The 21364-nt window shown below is 37.7% G+C and overlaps 4 protein-coding genes and 1 non-coding gene across 5 annotated transcripts in view; 2 read left to right on the top strand and 3 right to left on the bottom strand.

Annotated features, from left to right (window-relative positions):
- Positions 1 to 8872, top strand: part of LOC129795930 (ankyrin repeat and BTB/POZ domain-containing protein 2) — a 33390-nt gene extending 24518 nt beyond the window's left edge. Inside the window, exons 4-10 of the mRNA XM_055837483.1 lie at positions 701 to 1145; positions 1237 to 2920; positions 3541 to 3997; positions 5009 to 5214; positions 5311 to 5468; positions 5531 to 5855; positions 8061 to 8872. Of these exons, the coding sequence (XP_055693458.1) occupies positions 701 to 1145; positions 1237 to 2920; positions 3541 to 3997; positions 5009 to 5214; positions 5311 to 5468; positions 5531 to 5855; positions 8061 to 8288 (3503 nt within the window). The 3' untranslated portion in view covers positions 8289 to 8872. The remainder of the gene's footprint in view (positions 1 to 700; positions 1146 to 1236; positions 2921 to 3540; positions 3998 to 5008; positions 5215 to 5310; positions 5469 to 5530; positions 5856 to 8060) is intronic.
- On the bottom strand, positions 3260 to 3341 carry Trnas-aga (transfer RNA serine (anticodon AGA)). Its single transcript has one exon. It is a non-coding gene; the product is annotated as a tRNA-Ser (tRNA).
- On the bottom strand, positions 8354 to 11265 carry LOC129795931 (syntaxin-12). Its single transcript, XM_055837484.1, has 3 exons — positions 11097 to 11265; positions 10731 to 10940; positions 8354 to 9535 (listed from the first exon to the last, which is right to left on the bottom strand). Exons 2-3 carry the CDS (start codon positions 10934 to 10936, stop codon positions 8932 to 8934), a joined length of 810 nt encoding a protein of 269 aa, XP_055693459.1. The 5' UTR covers positions 10937 to 10940; positions 11097 to 11265; the 3' UTR covers positions 8354 to 8931.
- A 4822-nt stretch (positions 11266 to 16087) lies between these two features.
- Positions 16088 to 19951, top strand: LOC129795927 (para-nitrobenzyl esterase-like). Its single transcript, XM_055837479.1, has 2 exons — positions 16088 to 17620; positions 19638 to 19951. Exons 1-2 carry the CDS (start codon positions 16239 to 16241, stop codon positions 19849 to 19851), a joined length of 1596 nt encoding a protein of 531 aa, XP_055693454.1. The 5' UTR covers positions 16088 to 16238; the 3' UTR covers positions 19852 to 19951.
- Positions 19952 to 20282: 331 nt separating this feature from the next.
- Positions 20283 to 21050, bottom strand: LOC129795929 (BET1 homolog). The gene is made up of 2 exons (XM_055837482.1): positions 20934 to 21050; positions 20283 to 20853 (listed from the first exon to the last, which is right to left on the bottom strand). The coding sequence occupies exon 2, from the start codon at positions 20789 to 20791 to the stop codon at positions 20447 to 20449; it is 345 nt and encodes a 114-aa protein (XP_055693457.1). The 5' UTR covers positions 20792 to 20853; positions 20934 to 21050; the 3' UTR covers positions 20283 to 20446.
- Positions 21051 to 21364: the final 314 nt, after the last annotated feature.

The following is a 21364-nucleotide window of genomic DNA, read 5'->3' as shown; positions in this document are numbered from 1 at the left end:
AATTTTCATGAGCTTCTGGGATTGCTAAAGTTCTTGGAACTAGAATTCCTAGAACTTTTGGAATTCTTAGTTTTCTTACAATTTCTCGAATTTCTAGATTTGAAGTTCTCAAACTTATAGAATTCTTGGATTTCCTAGATCTCTGAAAATTCCTAGATTTCCTAAACTGTTTTGAATTGAATTTCTGGAACTTCAAGGATTCTTAAACATAGAATTTATAGAATTGTCTAACGTCCTAGAATTCCTAGTTTTAAGTTCCTAGATCTTCTTTAATTCCTAGATTTCCTAAAACTTATAGGAATCCGATATTTTCTCAAACTTCTGGAAATCCTAGATTTTTTTTACATTCCCTACTAAAACTTCTAGAAATCTAGGTTTTCCTGCAATTTTTGGAATTCCCAAAGTTTCTAGATCATCTAAAATCTTAGATTTCCTAGAATTTTATGACCTTCTAGAATTCCTAGGTTTCCATAATATTCTTGATTTTCCAGATTTGAATTCCTGGGACTTTTAAATCCCCAAGATTTTGTAGATTTTACAGAATTTCAGTATTTGAATTTCTAGTACTTTTAGAATTCTTAGACTTCCAAGAACATCAGAATTCTTAGGTTTTGTAGATCTTTGAAAATTCCTAGATTTCCTAGAATTTCTAGAACTGCTAGAATTCCTAGATTTGTAACAATAATGTTTGATCTTGTAGGCCCTACAAAACTAACAGTTCAGAGTACCCCCGTCAAATATCATCCACCAATGCTGAGTTCTGCCCTCGATAGTCACAACAAAGTACCCCAACTCAGTCGTCCGGCAACTAAAGCCACAAACCCCTCTTCCGGGAATGCGAATCAGCAGCAATGGCAGGGTACGCAGGCACAGAGTCAGCATCAACAGCAACAGCAGGCAAAGGGAAATGCCCTCCGGACGCATCATGCTCATGATTTGCGTGGTTTGCAGCGTGTGGCTGAGTGCCATTCATCATCAGATGAGAATCGCTCCTCGGGACATGCAAGTATGTCCGATACGGGGCATGGAAGTAGCTCACCCGGTGGGAATTGCAATGCAACCCTCGGGCCATTGCCGGAGGATAGACTAGCGGCTGGGGTAACAAGTCGCAGTACGAGATCCAGAGCAAGTACAAATCACTCTCGGTGAGTTTTCCTTCTGAGTTTTCTAAGCTTTTCAGGGATTTTTTTTTGATAACTTTCTTTAAGAGGAATTGTTTTGAAATCCCTTCCAAAGATCCCGACATAGAGCAACACCGGCTAAAGTTCCATGGGGCGGAAGTGGCTTGGAGGATATAAAACAGGCAATTCAGCAGCTAACAATGCGATCACAGACAAGCACATCCACGTACAGTAGTTTGAGTGCGGGATCTGAGAGTTCAGAGCCAGCACGTCGCCTTGGGCGGTACTCCTCGCTGGAGACGGTGAATACCAACGTTACCAGTGCTGATGAATTTGTCTGGGTTGACTCCCACAATCGTCTTGTGGAGCTGCAGTACCCGCCGTGGAGTCAGCACTGCATTCTCCGTGTTATCCGTGCTGGGAGATGCCGTGAGAATGCTGAGAGGATTAGCATTGAGGCAGTTCCGCGGTTGGGATACCTCCTTCAGCGTGCTCTTGTGCGTGTTGCGCGGGAAATTCAGCGTCTCTCGTGTGCTCTGGGCCTGTGCTCGAAGCACGAAGTTGCGGGGGCGTTCAAAATTGTCCTCTGTCCTGCCCTTGCGGATTCGTGCATTAAGGCATGCCTCAGGGCGGCCACGATGTTCGCCGTGCCCGGGGATGGGGCACTGAAACAGAGCAAATCCTCCCGTGCGGGTTTGCAATTGCCCGTGGGGAGGTTCCATCGATGGATGGCGGATGCACGTTTGGGGCGCTTTGTGCATGAATATGCAGCTGTTTACCTCACGGCTGGCATGGAGAATCTCCTCGAGGAGATTCTCATTCAGAGCTTACCACCTGATACGGCAATTCCCCTCACAGCCACGGGGCTTGAGCATGCAATTGCAAGTTCCGGAGATTTGTGGGGTCTCCTGCAGCCCTATTCGCACCTCAATGCCGGGCGTATTGCCTCGGGGGCACTAACTATGCCCCGATGGGCTAGTCAGTCGTCAATTGGATCTGGATCCGTGAATAGTACGCAACAGCAGCAGCAGCAACAGCACAATCAAGCACTCGAACCCTGCCTCCTAACCACATGCGTGGGAAGTCTGCAGGAATTGCGGGATCTTGTCTTGAGGGCACAGCAGAAGCTGCATCATGTCAGCTTGTCTCATGGTGCCCTTAAGGCACTCTTCTACTTCATGCGTTGCTCTCAGCTGGAGCATAGTGACTCAACCACAGCCGGGGGAAGCTCAGGTGGTACCAATGGTGTCCAGGAGTTGTGCTACGAACGTGCCTACGTTGTTCTTCCGCCCCTCGTTGAGTGGCTGCGTGTAACAACGAGTCATGCCGAATACCGACATGCCCTGCTAATTGACAAGGATGACATTATGCAGGCAGCACGGCTCCTCCTGCCTGGTGTTGACTGCCCACCGAGACCAATTCTCGGTGAAGAGGAATTACCCACGAAGCGTCTTGTGCCCGGAAGTGCCAACAGCACACCACAGCAGGAAGATCCAACGGAATGTGGTCGACGTGCAACCCTGGCCCTGGCTTTCCGGCTCATCATGACGGGTCGACCGGAACTCTTCCTCCAGGCCAGCTCATTGCTGCCCTCATCGAGTCGATATGATACGCTCAATCATCAAGGACTCACGCCACTCATGATTGCCGCCATTAGAAATGACGAAGCCACCCTACAGGCTATCCTCGATACCGGAGCTGATCCCAATATTGAAGTTCCCGGTCACTGTCCGGCCATTCATCCGGAAACGCAGCATTGGACAGCGGTTACCTTTGCGGCGTGCAAAGGGAATTTTCAGGTAAAATTAATCTTTTTTATTTAAATGAAAAATCACGATATTTTAATATGTAGGGTAAATGAGTCCAATATGGGGTAATTTTTCCAATAAAATATGGGAAAATGGAGAAAAAACTTCTTTATAAGTTTTTTAAATTGTTTGAAATAACAAATTATTTTTGATTCAAAATATAAATTTATTTAAAAAAATTTGAATAATAATTTTATTTGAAATTATCAATTTAAAAAAATCTTTAACTTTTTTTTGAGAACGCGAGAAACTTATTATAAAAAAAATAAATTAAATAAAAAAAAACTTCAATCAAAGAGGAATAGTCGAAGAAAAAAATATTGAATGACCCGCAGTCGGTAGGATTCGAACCTACGCTCCCAGAGGGAATCTGATTTCTAGTCAGACGCCTTAACCGCTCGGCCACGACTGCTCCCTTTCGCTCAATATCATTTTCTAATCATTTCTCTCTCAAGCAAATAATTTGAGATTAAATCACATTTAACGTCTTATCAATTTATTAATTTTTTAATTCATCTCAATCAATCAATTTTCAAGTCTTATCAGTTAATGCGATAGTGGAAGAACGTTCAAAATCTTCGAATATTTTTTCCCTTCATGTCGCTTTTCAGGCCGTGCGAATTTTGCTTGAACGTGGAGCGCACGTTGAGGGTGGTGCGAGGCTGAGTGAGGACAAGTGTACCCTGACTCCACTCCAGGTGGCCAGTGGGGCTGGATGTTTGGACATTGTAGCCCTTCTACTGGCACATGGAGCACACACATTCCTCTCGACGCAGCAAAAGGACTCCCTGTGCTTCTCCGGAAGTGCCCAGCGTGGGTGCTACAGTGCAATATCCGTTGCCGCGGCGCATGGTCAGAGGGTGACGCTGCGGAAGTTGCTCTCACACCCCCTATCGCCAGGGAATAGGGAAGTTCTCTCGCTCGAGGAGATGCTAGCTGAGGGGGATAGTACAGCACGTACAGCCGGTGAGAGGAATCACACGACTGATGCAGCACCAGCACTCAATAAGACCCAAATTAAGAGTCTCCAAGAGGCCATGTATCACAGTGCTGAGAATAATCATCTTGGTGAGTTTTTTTTTTTAATTTTCTTTTATCACATTAAAGAGCGGTATTATACTCTGAAATATTTTTTTACGCCAAGTGTAATAAAATGATGTCAATAATGTTTAATCCGGCTGGTCTACAGTTTGTTCAAAATAAATTCATGAATCATGACTTTCTTTTCAGAACATTTGAGATTTTTATACTCTTAATTTGTATTTTACGCCAAGTGTAATAAAATTACCCAGTTGGTTCATAGTTTGTTACAATTTTTTTCTTTTATATTAATTTTTTATCGAAAAGTTCTGGGTCGTTACTTTACGTCAAAATTGTATTTTACGTGTAAAGTAATAAAATACTCTGAGTGCTGTCGAAAAAATACCCGGCTGGTCCATAGTTTGCAATAAATCATTTTTTTTATGTTAAAGAGGAAAAGATGTAGATCGTTATTAGACTAAAAATTGTATTTTACGCAAAATGTAATAAAACAGCCAGCTTGAAAAGAACTACCCGGCTGGTCCATAAATTCCTAAAATTCCTTTTTAAATCCAGAATAATTTTATTGAGACATTCAGAGTCGGTATGTTCTTTGGGAACTTTTTTGTGTACTACATGTAATAAATTCTTGAAGTTGTCGAAATTGTTTACCCGGCTGGCCTACATTTGTATATCAATATTTATAAGAAAAGAAGGATTCAGTAAGAGCTCGAAAACTCATATTTCTAGGCAAAATAAAGCAAAATGAAGTATTTAGATAAAATTTCCTGACTTCTAGAAATCCTCCTGATTTAAATTTATAAAAAAAACTGTCTTAATTACCTCATATTTTCTCTAATTAATTATAAAAATTTAATGTAATTAAAGTATAACAATCATTACAAGCTGGGTATGAGTTTAGCAAGCGCTTTAAGACAATTTTTTACAGCGTAAAAATGAGAATATACAAGTAAACGTCTTAGGGCGTCAATAAGACTTAAATGTGTTAATGAAAAATAGTTTTCACACGAAAATTACTTTTTAATTTTGTTTTTGCAGACATCACAGTGGAATTGCGAACTTTGGGCGTTCCTTGGACACTTCATTGCTGGATGCATGCCCTTGCAGCGGCACATGAATTGCGTCTCGATGCAGTCATTGATCAGCTCTTGCAGGACTTCCTGCAGGTTTGCCCGGATGACTACAGTTCGCAATTTGTCACAGAATGCCTCCCGTTGCTCTTTAATATCTTTCGCTACAGCAAAGTAAGATTTTCTTTTTTTTTTTCTTTTAAAATTTCAACGTTTTTTTTGTGAAGATTTTGGGATAATATTTAAAAAAAAAATGATTTTTTTTCGTAGAAGGAGGGCACAACACTCCTTCTGGCAGATATTTTTGCCACATGCTTCGGCTGGGAGTCCATAAAAGCCATCAAGGAGCCCGTAATGCAACCTGGGAATGGAAGTCGAATCGATCCGAAATTTGTCAATAATCCCGAATTGAGTGATGTTACATTCAGGTGAGATTTCATCCTTTAAAAATCACTGAGATATTTATAAAAAAATTAAAATGAATTTACAGAGTTGAAGGAAAAATCTTCTATGGCCATAAGATTGTTCTGGTGACGGCATCCCCAAGGTTCCAGAATATGCTGAGCTCTAAGCTCGTTGAAGGGAATACCCCCACGGTCCAGATAAATGATATTCGCTACCATATTTTTGAGTTGGTGATGTTGTTTCTCTATTCGGGCGGTTGTAGCACATTAGACGTTGTACCGGATGATATTTTGGAGCTAATGGCAGCTGCGAGCTTCTTCCAATTGGACGATCTTCTGCGGTACACAGAAGCAAAATGCTCAACAATGATTGACATTGATAACGTTGTGGCGATGTACATTCACGCAAAGGTAGGTGGAAGAGTATTCACAAAGTGTTTGATAAAATGATTTTGGGACATTAAGGGGGTATTAATCAGTGAAAAAATTGGACACGTAATGTGAAAAACGTTAGAATAATTCGAATGTGATAAATTTGAATATTCCAGTAAAGAAAATTTGCTCAATTGATAATCAATTATTGATCAATCTGATTGAGACGATAAATGTCCAATTGTTTGTTTAAGGGGGGTCTCTTGGGAAATCTGTTAGAATTTACACATTTTTAATGTTGTCATTTTCTTGGGGTTTTTCTTAAACTTGGATATCCGATGATGGTTACATTTGTAGCCTAGTTATTGAAGCGTAAGAAAATCACTTTTCGCCATTTTAGGTGCGACGCCATCTTGTGATTTTCCGACTTTTCCGCAGAACTGCCCTAAAACACAAAGGTAGGTTTTTCTCAGGATCTACTGGATGGATTTTGATGGGGTCAAAAGCAAATGAAAGAAGACATACCCGTGCAGATTTTCATGTACCAGAATTTTGAATTTCCATTTTGGGGCTGAGAAAAGTGGAAAAAAGTCAAAAATATCTGAAAAAAGTCACATTTTTCCACTTTTCTCAGCCCCAGAGTGGAAATTCAAAATTCTGGTACATCAAAATTTGCACTGGTATTTCCTCTTTCATTTGCTTTTGACCCCATCAAAATCCATCCAGTAGATCCTGAGAAAAACCTACCTTTGTGTTTTGAGGAAAATCTCAAGATGGCGTCGCATCTAAGATGGCGGAAAGTGATTTTCTTACTCTTTAATGATAAGTCTTTAAATGTCACCAACACTTGAAAACCGAGTTTAAGAAAAACCCCAAGAAAAATTTAAATATTTAATTTCACGAGCTCTCAAAAGAGACCCCCCTTAACACTTGGAGGATCGATGTTTCTAACCTCAAAACTTTAACCTTGATTTTCTCTCAAAAGGATAAGTAGATTTTAATTCTGTGGCGCTTGAAAAAAGTCGAATTAGCCACTTTGTCCAGCAAAATCATCCAAGGGTTAATCTGATTAATAGATAATAATTGCTCAATTAATGAGCAATCACTAAAATCAGTTGACTCAATCAATCAATCAACTGATTAAGAGAAGATTGAGTAAAAGTTGAGCATTGTTTGAACTGATAAATAGCTCAATTTCATTGTTTAAAAAAAGTTTTACAGTGGATTTAGCTTCTAATGAAGCTTATTAGGAAAGAGAAAACTAAAAATAGAAAAAACTTATTTGCATTTTGCATTGAATTGATGTCGATAGACTTTGTGTTCTGTGTATTGATAGATTTTTGTTTTGACGTTATTTTCCCGCCATTTCATTGCCCGAAGAAGAGAGAAACCCATGCCCTCGAAACGTCACACATATAAATAAAGTGAGAAAGTAAAAAAAAAATAAGGTCTTTCCCGTGTTCTATCTATTATAATCATTAATTGACCGAAATCACATAGAAAAAAATGAGTGACAGTGACAAAAATCTTATGATTGACCAATAATTGAGCATAATTTGACCGACCGGTAATGAAGAGTTTTGAAGAACAATATTTGACAAATATTTGATCAATTCACGATCAAAAATTGATTGAGTTAAAATTGACTCAATATACATATAAATAGTGTCGATATTAAGTCAGTTTAAGTTGCATAAATGATCAAATATTGAGCAATTAGATTTGATCTGAGATTAATCAATTTACGGTCAATAACTAATTAATCGATTGACTAATTCAATTAATTTAGAAGATTATTGATCAATATTTAATCAATCTGATTGATTCCAACATGATTGAGCATATGTTGGCCCAATTCAATTTTTTTACTGGCTAATTAAATGTTCTCTCAACGCATTAAGCATAAAGTTCATGAAGAGAGCATTTAATTAGCCAATAAACATTTTAATTGTGTCAACAAATGCTCAATCACGGTGGATTCAATCACATTGAAGATCCTCTTCATGCATTGAAGGGATTGAAAGTCGCGAAAAACATAATAATGACGTCATTCAGGGGCGTAGCGAGGGAGGGGGGGGTTTGGGGGTTTTACCCCCCCCCCTCGCGCCTAATGAACTCAAGAACAGTTTGACCAAGTATCAGAAGAATCACTAAAATTTTCATTTTTTGATGAATCTTTCTAAGCTTATAAAAAAATCTTAAAATTTTCTGCGTCAAATCAATGTTTAATTGGTTTTTTTGCAGGTGTACAATGCAAATAAATTAATGGAGTACTGCCAGGGCTTCCTGCTGCAGAATATGGTGGCCCTTTTGACGTACGATGACTCCGTGAAGCGACTACTCTTTGCAAAGAAAATCCCCAACCATGATGTCCTCAGTGGATTACTCCAGACCCTCCAGACGCGCATTAAGAGCCGCCAATCGCTCCAGAATCCACCAAATATGCACGCAGCCGTACCCACGCGCACATAACGCCCTTCCACGCCACTAATTGCGAAATTATTTATAATCATTTAAATATTAAATGAAAAAAAAACTTTTGCTATATCAATATTTTAATTGTGAGTAAATATATTCGTAAATACATTTTTAATTAATTATTATACTTCATTATCCTTCCTATTATCATTTTTTATCATAATTAAATGTTGTTTTTTTTTATTTTTATGAGTTTCTCCTCATTTGGAATTTTTTCTTTTTTTCTGAACATTTTTTTTTCTTCTAAAAAAAAAACTTTTTTCTTTATGATTTGTTTTCAATAGAAAGGAAAATGATTTTGTTACAAAACGCAAAAAATACAATGCAACTTTCTTTCCTTCTCTTTTTTGCAAATAAAAATATAAATTATTTTATAATATTTTAAGTTTTCTCATCGCTCCCTCGCTATTTGTAAGAATTTTATTTTTTCTTATCATTTTATAGAAAAATTGTGTTTATGTAAAGAATTTTCTTTCTCTTTTTGTTTCTTTTATGTTTGTATTTTATCTCTTTTCGCACACTCTCACCATGGAGAACAATGAAGGAAAATAAAGAAGCGATTGTATTACAAAAAAAAACGATTATATATATTTTTTAAAAAAGAGTAATTATAAAAAAAGAGGAAAGAAAAATAAAATTAACTCTTGAGCCGTGCAACAATGATTCCCGTAACAATTAAGCCTATTATCACAGCAATTATGAGGAGGATGAGCACCTTTTTGCGGTACTTTGCCTGACTCTCAGCCGCCTTCATTAGCTCACTTGTACCCTCCTCCACATTCCCCCGCGTATTCTCAATGCTCCCCTCAATGGTGTCCACCACCTCACCCTGCTGACTCACCAGAACATTGAGGTCGCGCATTATTTGATTCACATCCAACACAGCGGATTCAATTTCACGCACACGCGTCTCACGCTCAACGAGGATCTCCTGCTCAAACTGCAGCTGCGCCTGTTGCGTCCGTTGTGCCTGCAGAAGCTGTTGCGCCTCCACACCACCACTGCCACCACCCTCCAGGTCGTCCATTTGGGAGGCATTCATAAGGAGGGAAGCCTTCATTTTTGTCGCAATCTGCTGCTGACTATTTGAATACTTCTCAACGACAATCTTAAAGTCCGACGTTAGCTTCTCCACCTGCAGCTTCTGCTGTTTATCCCCACCACGCACAATGGCGGCAAGACGCTGAAGATCCTTACTCGTAGCTGTGACCTTTTGATTTGTTGACATTTGCACTTGGTGCCTGTAAAAAAATCGAGAGAGAAAAATAAAGGAAATGTTAAAAAAAATATATTAACCCTTTTGCGTTATTTGGGTCATACGTAGACCCAAATATGAAACATTTTGTTTTCCTATTTTTTATGAATTCAGTTGTTTTTCCTCGTTAGAAATACATGAAATTCACGCAAAAGAAGTCGAAGAAGACGTTTTTCTTGAAAAATGTCCTCTGAGAGCATTCATAGAATAAATATCGCGATAGAAGAGCGCATGTTTCAATGTTTTTATGTTTCACGTAGGATGCGAAAGGGTTAAGATACAGAAAAAAATTAAAATTTGTTTCAGGGATTTTGGGAAACGTGAAATCAATATGGATAAATGCGAAGAATTCATTTTTTTCAGAACTAGGAAAAACAGTTCCAAACATAAAGAAAAAAAATCCGCAAACATAAGAAACAAAGAAGTTCCACTAAACATGAAACATCATAAAATTGTTTCACGAGACAGCGGATGAAACATGAGGAAAATTATTTATTTTTATTTTTCTTTTCAAAGAACGCGACCTTTTGGAAAGTTCTGCGAAATAATACATAAAATAAAATGAAATAATCAAGAAAATAATTTTCATTGAAAAAATAAAAATTTAATTTTTTTGCGTTTCTAAATCACAAAAAAAAAACATTAATTTGTCATAAAGTTTGATATCATTTTTATTAATAATTTCGTAATTAGCCTTGATTTAATCACATAAACATTCACGTGTGATAAAGAAAAATCAAAGTTTAGGGGAGGTTGGAGTTAGATTTTACGATTTTACATCAGTTTATTAAATGTAAAATTGTGAATGATTTTTAATCTTTGGACAGCTTAATAACAAAATTCTATTTTACAATCATTCTAAACTCTTGAAAACGTACAAAAATAACTCAGAATCTTTTCCAACGAATTTTTTTAAGGCAAAAAGAATATTTTTTCTTAATTTAAGGATAAATGATTCGTTTATTTCGAAAACGATTGAATCGAAAAAATATTCAAAAATATAAAGTTGAAAGAAATAAATGATCTTGAATGTTTGAATTTGAATTTAATTGAAAATAGAAAATAATCCGCGATCTAGTTGGCCTAGATCTGAAGGATTAATACGTGGTAAACTTAGGGTTAAAAGTTAACCTTTATTATGCCATCCTACCCTATTTAAAATAAGTCCTCTATGTACTCACACTCTATCCCGTGTCTGTTGATTGTCTCTCTGTGTTCCAATAATCTTGATGGTCTTCTCGAGTGCCTGCCACCCGGACTTGACGGACCCAATGTTGTGTGCCACATTCTCGCACAATGATATGAATTCCGTGGGGCTGAATGAGACCACATCGGGTACGTGAGTACTACTTGTGGCCCCATAATTATTGTTGAATCCTCGCGACATTATGCTGCAAAATTGGATATTTTTTCTTCAATTAAAACTCAATGTTAGGTCAAATCATGAGTCATCAAGATTTTATGTATAAACTAGCATCAATAGTAGAGCAACAACCCTCCCCCCACATTTATTAACTACATAGCTATACTAACTATTCGTCCTTTACCTTAAAAATCTTTGGCTTCCGAGGATACCACACTGAAATGTCTTTAATTAGTTATTTTTGCACTCTATGGATTTTTTTTTACAGGGAATAAAACACAGAAAAAGGGAGCTCAAAAGTTTCTTTCTCTTTATAAAAAAAATCTCGATGACACTCACACAATGACAGTAATTTTCTGTCAGTGTCAAATAGATGTCAAATCAGCTGTCTTTTTGCCCATGTATGCGTGTACGTTCGAAAATGATATTTTCTTGATTTCCCGCGGAAATTTAAATGTCCCTTCCATCCCTTTATTTGACGATTAGACATTAGAAAGTTAAAAAAAAAAAAAGTCAAAGTGTAATTTAATGAATGTCTCATTGGTACATCTTAGAGACATAGATTAACTAAATTAACCTATAATAAAATATATATTTTAGTGAGAAAACTTTCAGCTTAAATATTTATATTCGAAATGTAAAAAAAAATGTCCGAAAATGACACTTCTGTGCGCCTGGTTGGTAAATTTTGATTTCAAATGTCAGACCGGGGTTGATTTTACGCGGTTTTCGGCACGTAGGCTAACCGCGTATATGTTGCCCATTTGGCAGTTAAGGATTCGTCGGGATTTTATGAGTGCCTGGTGTAGTGGTGAACTTAATTGTCATTCAGCGCATCAATGACGACTCTGGGAGCGTATTCTCGGGCGAAAATCATACAGGAGAGACTCCATACAATTGTAATTCCACACGGAGTTAGGCACACAACGGGGGACAAAATTTTCAAAACGACCACAGAACGCCAATTTAGTGGCCGGATGGTATTTACGCGGGAACATGGCAATCAATAAATGATGATGATCTTCAATTTCAATTCAAAACTAATGGACATCATTATCGCTAATGACCAGGCAATCATACACCATGCTTTTATAGTCTGACAAGAGGGTGTGATGCCGCCATAATTTCCCTCATATCGCCATAGTTACCAACTGTCAAAAAAAAACCCTTAATAGATTTTTATCCTTTCCACTTATTTCTTCACATTTATGGGTGCTGTAACAACCATAGAACTATGGAGTAAGACCACAGAGAGCAATACTGCCAGGAAAATGGAGATTTTTCATCAAGCACCATGAGCTGAATCTCTATTTTTCCCCTTAAGGGTAGCTGACAGTTGGTAGCATTGATTGAATACCCCCATTTTGAAATAAAAATGGAGGATGGGTGTTTTGGTGGTGGAATCCATCCCCCCGCGAAAAGGATTTCTCAGTAATTTCTCAAGTGGATGGAGCCGCGAAATGACTAATTTTGTCGCGAGGGAGGCAATTAAACCCGTCAAATCGCGACCGCGAAGTATTCGCGTCGGCGAAAATAACTCGCGCATCTGAACAGGCGTCCATAGCCATGAGCTGTGGTGCTTTCGCCCAGAAAGAAGCCAGTGCCAGAGCGAGATGGTTTTGGCACATACCAAGCTGAGGAAATTCTTCTTATCGCATACTTGTCATTTCGATGCTTCATATTGATGGGGAGCCCAGCAATGCTGGGATACCTCGTTGTCACACAGAAGGTACCGAAGAAGTATGGTCGGGATACACGTTGCGTTGTACCCAAAGCTGGGCGGGGAGCATTTGATGGTGAACAGTGGTGGTTTTGAAGCACGACCCGTGCTTGGTTTTCAAGAGAGGATTCTTGAATAGCAAAATTTACACCAGCACAGCAGAAGTGAAGAAAATTTACCCGGGAAAAATGTTCTAAAATGTGAAAATTAAATAGAAAAATAAAAATGTGCTGAGCAATTACAGAATTTGGCGCGTGTTTTATTTTCAAAACATGCGATAACACCGCGATAGCGTGTATTTCCCCCCACTCAAATGGATTTCATTGAAAGCCACACGAGCCCAGTGGTGGTGGAGCTGAAAGCTCCAACTTCAATCATTTTTTCTCCAATTTGAAGCCATACATACGTGACGTAGTTGGTGTTGTCATTTTGAGGTTAGCATAGCGGTTTGTTCGGAAAATATCCGACAAAATTAGCAAGTTTGGGTGATTTGACCCAATGCTCACAAACAAGATCAAAAAAATCTTCCATGGCGTACGAAGGGTTAAGAATTTAAAGTTTCAATAATAAAATGAAATATTAATTTCAAAATTCCGCCCTTCTTGTTTTTAACATTAATGTCAAATTTTATAGCAATCTTCAGGCTATAGCAAAAGGGAGGTCGAATATTGCAGCGATTGTAGTGGAGTGAGCGAGCAAAGAGGGTAGACGTAGTTATATAGAGAAAAGAGAAATTAAAGATATTTTACTTAATAAATACTTACAGCACCTCGTCTATATATTAAAGTTGGCAAGACTTACCAAAAGGGCGTAAACTGCATTCAATTCATATCCTGTCAAACTTTCACATCTCGTTTATTAACCGTTCGTATACTGTGACCAAAACACTTACTCGCATTACTATTGGGGTAGGTGAGCGACCCCATAGATTTTTCGCAATAAAAGCAAATTAATTCTGTCAACTGAGCTTTAATAGACTCCTTGGTACTCCTACTGAATTTTTTAATGATTTTTGCAATGGTTTTTGGAGGTTAGAATCTTCTAGAAAGAGACAAAGAGTGACAAAGCGAAGAGAAAATGGAATAAATTTGACCGTTACACCTATATTTGAATTCCCTCTTCTTACATTTTTGTTAATAACTTTTTTTTCTGGTGATCGGATTGACCTCAAATTTTTACACAACCTTCTCAGATAACCAAGGAACTTATTTTCAGAAACTTGGTTCTATACCTCTAATAACTAAGCCGTAATTAATAAAAATATAGCTCTGGGGTCGGTCACATACCCCTCACAGTATACGGAGGGTTAAGGTACGCAATCAATTGCCAATTTACCAAAGCAATCAGCAGTATTGGGTAGAGAATAGATGCAAGGAGAAGTCAGGAGGCAATTAAAGAGTAAAGAAAGCAAAATTGAGACCATCTCAAGCCATATTACAAAAAGATTCCAAATAAGAAGAAACACCCCAAAGTCGGATACTATTTAAACAAAGTACAATCATGGCCATTTTGCTTGGATTTACCGAGTCTGAACGCCTGGTGCGTAAAGTTGAGAAGAGCACTAGTGGCGCAGTGTACTGCGTTAGAAGCGCTCCACAAAAGCACTTTAAATCCCAAACAAAACGAATGTACGTACGAAGGAGAAATGTTGTATTTTCAATAGCTGATGTCTCTTCTATCCTGCCCGTTCATTCCGAGGAATCTTGAAAGGTTTAAATGTGAGAAATGTGGGAATTTCACTTGGATGACAATGGAAATGACAGAGAAAGAATTTGGGAATATTTTAACCATATCGCAAAATTTCCAGTCACAATTTTCCATCCTTCTCCTTTGCACACCTAAAAATTCCCGCCAAAAAGTATGTATTGGTAGCCATACTTGTTGAATGCGTACTAAAGCATGGTGAAGAGCGTGGCTTCTAGTTCTGCTGTCCTAATCAATATTGAATTTGATTGTGTCACAATGAGCAAATTCCACAGATTCCAATTTAACATACCATGAAATCACAGAACGTGCACACATATGTATGTAAAAATGGCGTAATGTAGATGAAGTCTTAATGGGAAGTGTTAAGAAGAAGAGAAAAAAATGGCGCGAAGCTTCACTTATGGGTATGTGGTTATGATGCCCTGTTCGAAGCTGTGACTTCGTTTTTCATTCATTTTGCTTGGTCGGGCCATTCATATTTGAGGCTGATGATGCCCGAGCAACCAATCGCAGGACGCTGCAAAATCCGACAAAATGGCGATCGCATGTAAAGACCTACCGACGTCCATGGGACACAAAACACCAAGAAAGAGTCCATCACACATTCTATGAGGCGAACAGCATGGCGAGAGGCATCTCTTTGTGCCATCTTAAGCACAGCAACGTGAAGAAAGTCGCACAAAATTCAAGGAACGTACGGAATTCGCGGCATTTAAAATGGAGATGACTTAAATTTCCAATTGAATAGGAAACCATAAGACGACGCTCTGACATCTCTCTCTCTCTCTCTCTCCCTCTCTCTGTTAATGTTGACATCTTATGCTTTCATCTCTAAACAGTTTTGATTAGGCGCGAAAATGTATTTGTTTCTTTTGTATTATAAAATACAAGAAAATATTTGGAAAATTAATAAATAAAACTTTTTTTTAATTAATTTTGTACATTTTTTTTAAGAATTCATAAATTCTTGTTTTTAGGTTAAAAAGAAATGTGAAAAATTAATAATTAAATGAAGAGAAAATGAATGGAAAAGTTCCAAAGAAAATGAGGAAAATATTAAATAAATAAAATATTTTATTTATTAATTTTTTACATTTTTTTTAATGAATTTATAGATTTGTGTTTTTAACATAAAAAAAAGAAAAATGAAAAATAATTTATTGACGAAAAGAAAATAAATAATAAAGCTCTTCCAAAGCAAATGAGGAAAATAAGGAAAATTAGGAAAATATTGAATAATAAAATGATTTATTTAAATTTTTTTTTTTAACAAAATTGTTTAAGATTTCACAAATTCCTGTTCTTAGCATAAAAAGAAAAGAAAAATAAAAGAAATAATTAAACAATGAGAAAATAAATGAAAAACTCTTCTAAGAAAAATGAGGAAAATGAGGAAAATAAATGATCTAAAATGTGGGATATATGGGGCAATTAATAAGGGTATTGTGGACAACAGGAAGACCATCCCATAAACTAAATTCCATCATTTATTGAACTATGTGCGATTTTATGTATCCACATCCACACCATCATGCTTCTGCTATGCTGCTCTATCGGCAGCGCATTCAAATCGATTAATTCACCGCGAGTCAATGATTTCCTTCTCATCGGGGACATTGTCTTCTGATGCGTCTGACCGCCTGATCCGGGAAGAGTGGAGATTGTGGTGAAGATGTTGCTCGTGACTTCGTTGATGTCGTTCGAGACGCGCGACATTGCACCACCAGTGCAGTCGCATTTTGCACAATTCACACTCGCAGCTCTCCGCGGCTTCCCCCCAAGTGATGGTTGTGTAAGGTCGCAACCCCGCCGTCAGAGCTGACTTGAGATTTTCAAGAGCGCGCGCAAAACATCACACAGAGCATCCACACACCAGTTGCAGCTTGAGAGTCGCGCGTGATGCAAATCCAAGTTGTAGTGCTCATCATCACAATTCTGTGGTGTTGCGTTGTATGCCAATCAAGTGGGGGTGAGTGCAAATTTCATATTCCACACAATGGAGCTCAGGGAACGGGGATCTATTCTCGTGGCTTCTGCCACTTCCTCGGGGTGCCCTATGCACGACCCATAGCTGCACCATGGCGGGAATTCCAGGTAGCCGATGGGGCAAACTTGGAGGATTATCCGATAAAATTTTGGAATTTCACTCAACATGCTGGGAATTGTACGCAGTATGATTTTGAGGAGAGAACAATTGGTGGCTCTGATGATTGCCTCTACCTCAATGTCTACACACAACCATGGATTGATCCACAAAATCCCAAAGCAGTGCTTGTGTGGATACACGGGGGTACCTTTAACTTCGGATCAGGCTACACTGATCATGCTGATGTGCCGGATGCATTTGTAGCCAGCAACATCACAGTTGTCACCCTCAACTATCGCCTTGGGGCAATGGGATTCCTCTACAGGGTGGACGAAGGAATCCCCGAGAATGTTGGGCTGCTGGATCAACAAGAAGCACTTCGGTGGATTCAACACAACATCGGCCATTTTGGTGGGGATGCAACACGTGTCACCCTTATGGGATGGAGTGCAGGAAGTGCAGCAGTTTCCTACCACCTGTACACCCCCTCAAATGAAGGACTCTTCCATGCAGCCATAATGATGAGTGGATCCTTCCTCAACCCCTGGGCATACGCACCATCCCCGCAGGAATGTCTCGTGAAACTATGCAATCAAATGGGTATCTCATGCAACTACCCAGGCTACCTCCGTGAAATCCTAACAGCTGCAAAATTGTACAAAAATCTCCCATTTTGGATAACAATCTCCTTCTTCGGCATGCCCTATCCGTGCTTCGTCCCAACGGGGAAACTTCCGCAGATTGTGGTGAAAATGAAACCCCCAATGGATGTACCCCTCATGATTGGCTACACATCCCATGAGACACTAAAGCTTGTCGATTTGAATTTTATGGACACCACGGGGTATGACTACACCTACCCCAATGCAAAGCAACTCAACACCATCATGGATTATTTGAATTTTTCCCTCCCGGAAGCCAATCAAACGGATATCCTCGTGATGGCTGATTTAATTTATGGCGTTGTGAAATTCGCAGAGGAATACTCCAAGACAGCGAAATCCGATACATTCCTCTACAAATTCTCAATGCCAAATGCTGAGTGCCATGGTGATGATTTGCCATTTATCTTCAGGGAAAATAATGATGATGGTGGATTAAGCAAAAGCAGCAACAATGCCAAAGAAATTACAGAAGAAAATGCAAATTTAGGCACACAAATGGTGCGACTCTGGTCAAATTTCGTTAAATTCAGGTAAAAAATTTTTTTTTTTGAGATGAAAAGAAAGTTTGTAAAGGGGCAAAAAGATTAATTACACAAATATTAGAAATTTGTTAGAAAAAGACAGAGAGAAAAAAGCATTAGAGGCATAACTTTTCGTTAGATAGTTGTGCTTGAAAAGATTAGCTGGAGAGTGAATTTTATTGGCATTGTAGTTTATATTAAAGAATTTTTTTAGAATGTCGTGAATGGGGTTGAATTCATCAGTTGTAAGAATTTTGGAATTTCGTGAAAGTTTTTAGAAGATACTTACTTTCTTTATTGTTGGATTTAAAGAAAACTTTCTTTTCCAGTCATCTTTAGAGATATTTTTGATTGTTTTGTGGAAAAAAATCATTTATTTCGTTTATTTCGCTTGCAATAAAAAGGCAATAGAACGATTTAAAAACACTGTCAGAATATTACAACATCTTTTAAGTTTAATAAGAGTTTTTTGACTGAATCATTCTCAATATCGCGAATATTTCTTTTAAGATGTTTTCTGAAAATACTCATAATTTTGCGAATATTTTGCTAAATCTTTATTTAAAATTTTTCTATTTTTTCCATAATTTTTCAGCTTTTTATCTTCACCATGATTTCTTCATCGATGATTTTCAGCAGGATATTTTTATTCTTCATACATTATAAGCAAATCTTCGCTAGATTTTTCCAGAGGCCTAGCCAGAAATCGTTTGAAAGAGATGTTTTGAATTTTTTTGTTGATTAAAATATCATTTGACAAATCTTTTTAAACGTTTGACATTAATTTTTAATATTGGGTCATCTAATATTTACGCAGACTGCTTTTTCATACATTTCAGTTTATTTCACATGGATTTTTAACACTCGGAGGACTTTACTGGTAATTGGTACCAATTGAAACCTTAATATTGTCACAGAATAAAATCTATTGGACTTATCTCGATGAATTTAGCATCTATGTGTAGGGAATTTTAATTACTTTAAGATAGCAGAAAGAAAATCTCGAGAAAAGTCTTTTCTTTGGAAGATAATTGAGGTCAAAGTCAGAATCCAACGCGGAGGATCAAATTGGTAATAAGTACCAGTCAAAATCCCATACATTTTTGCCGTGGTTTTGAGGTTATGTTTCCCCATATTTCCCAAATAAAGTACTCTTGTTCACTTTTCCTCGGTAAAAATCATTAATGTGGACTAATTTTATTGCCGGAAGTGATTAAAAAGTTACTTAAAGAATCAAAGTTTGTGATTATTCAGGCGCAATAATAAATTATGTAAAATTGTAGCTAAAAAAGTCGTTTCAATTGGCAATTTTGCATCGATTCTACGTAATTTTTTTTCAGTGACGATTTTCTAAATTAAATATTTAGTAATTCGGTGTAGGAATGCTTGAAGGAGATTGAGAATTAGTGAAACTTTCGATCCTTGTTCATTAAACTGATTAATAATTAATTATTGAGCATATTTTATCAGCTGGTACTTATTACCAATTTGATCCTCCGCGTTGTGCCAAATGTTGGGTCCTCCAAGTGTTAAGGTTAAAATTCTGTCGAAATATAAGATGATCCAATATATGATTACTTTTTAACGTTTGACGTCTCAAAAGCTAGGTAAAACTTTTCTAAGGTTTAACTTCTTTAGACATTTCAATTTCGTTTTAATACCTGAAGTTTTTTTTCTAACGTTTCATATATTCTTTAACGTTTGACGCTTCTCTTTCAATTATAAGATTCTCTTGCTAACGTTTGATGATTTGTAATATTTGTCGTTTCAGAAGTTTGAAGTTGTTCTTTTAACGGTTGACGTAATTTTTATCGTTTGAAGATTAATTTTTGACATTTCTTTTACAAGATTTGACATTTATTCAAACATCTAATCCTTTTTTCTAACGTTTGACGTTTTTTATAATGTACTTTCAGCATTCTTAGTGGTTTTTTTCTTTTAGGACTCTTGTTTAGTTTTTCTGCCCTTTTCTTTCACTTTTCTAATTTTTTTGACACTTAGCTTTGTTTTTAATTTCCTTTTTCAGGAATCCTACACCTGTGAATGATTCTCTTCTCAATGTGAAATGGAATAAATTTGCCATGAATGAAGGAAAGTTATTTTTGAATATTGCTCAACAACTTCACATGCAGAATTTCGTGGAAGATTCTTCCTTTAGCATCTGGCATGGCATCTATGAATGTCTCTACTATGGGAATTGCATTTCTTTACCAATTTTCGATACAATTCCGAAGCATTAAATGCGCATAGCTTTAAGGGGGAGCTTTATATGTATATTTTGTGAATTGTAAAGAAATTTTAATGCAGAATATTTAATAAAATGGGCTTTATAAATCATAAGACTTGGCTTTTATTTGGGATTTTTCAATTGAGAGCCCTTTTCAGAATTTTTTGAATTATAAAAGAAATGTTCTCAAAGAATTATTTTCCTTTTAAATGGATCGATTTTGATGAAATTAGGCTCATTTTTTAAGAGAAAAAGGACTTTATTAAGATTAGAAAGAAGACTTAAATGATTGGATTGATTAATTAGCAATGTTAGCCTATAGACAAGAATTCCTTACAGGAGCGTCGGCAGGAAACTTGCCCTTAATCTTATTTTAAACCAAAATTTCAAGTCTTTCAGCCTCTAATTTGTCTTTCAAACTGAAAATTAAAAGAAACATCATAAAACTTTTCAATATCCATCAATTTATTATTTTCCAATCCAAAATGCTTCAAACAGGAAACTTTAAAATACTCCCACCCCCTCCGGAAGAGGGTTCAAAAAAAAGAAGGAAATGTTTCATATACATATTATTCCTCTATGGGGGAATTTCAAGCTGCGGAGGAGCCTCATCTGAACTTCAGGACAACATAGAGGAGCAGGAGGATGCCCAGAACAAAGAGGAACATGTAGCACATGTAGTTTCGATGCCCGCCCTTGCCGAGGCGCAGTACGCGGCCCATGGTGTTCTTCAGGACACCAAAAGTAGACTCCATGTCGTCATCCATGCCGGCCAGGAGGCGATCCTGATGCCTCACCTCATTCCCAATGTCAATCGTGAGGGTTTTGAGTGCTCCAATTTTTCCCTTCAACTCCTCCGCCATGCGCTCATTCTCCTCCTCGAGGGCATCGTGACTCGTAGAGGGAGCACTCTGGGGCAGCGGTTGGTAGCTGTAGCCCTGAGATCGACGCATCCCGTCGCCTTTTCGCGCCACTTTGGCAGGACCTCACCCAGGCAAACTTCACACGTTCAATTCTAATGGAAAGAAATGAAATATTTTACAAACTTCACTGTAATTTGATCCTACGCCATTCACCCTTCGCGCTCATACGTACAATTTTCCTTCACACCTTTGGGAAATTGGTGAAAAAGCGCGAGAAAATAGAGCATGAATTTTATTTTGATTTCACAATAAACGTCAAAATACGTGTCTGCTTTCCAGTGAACTTTCCAACCTGTGGAAGTTATCCGAGACACATTGGCTTTCCAAGCATTAAGCGAGATGGCATGAGGAAAAATATTTTCGTCTCACTCTGCGTTTTGTGGTGTCTGGTTCAAATAATAAAGTTTGAACTTTAACGAACTTTTTTTTTGCATTTCGACAAAATTCGGGATTTCCTTGTTTTTCACTTAATTTGTTGGCATAAACCGCATTTTTGGGACTCCTTGGGCACTTACGGGTGCTCCGGGGCCCCCAAGGAGCTCCTTCGTGTCGAATTAGGGGTTGGCAGAAATTTTGACGGTTGGGGATTTTACACGCACTTTT

The sequence above is a fragment of the Lutzomyia longipalpis genome, chromosome 4 (assembly GCF_024334085.1).
Source record: "Lutzomyia longipalpis isolate SR_M1_2022 chromosome 4, ASM2433408v1".
NCBI classification, from domain to species: domain Eukaryota; kingdom Metazoa; phylum Arthropoda; class Insecta; order Diptera; family Psychodidae; genus Lutzomyia; species Lutzomyia longipalpis.
Note: the sequence above shows the minus strand (reverse complement) of the source record. Positions and strands in the feature narration are given on the sequence as shown.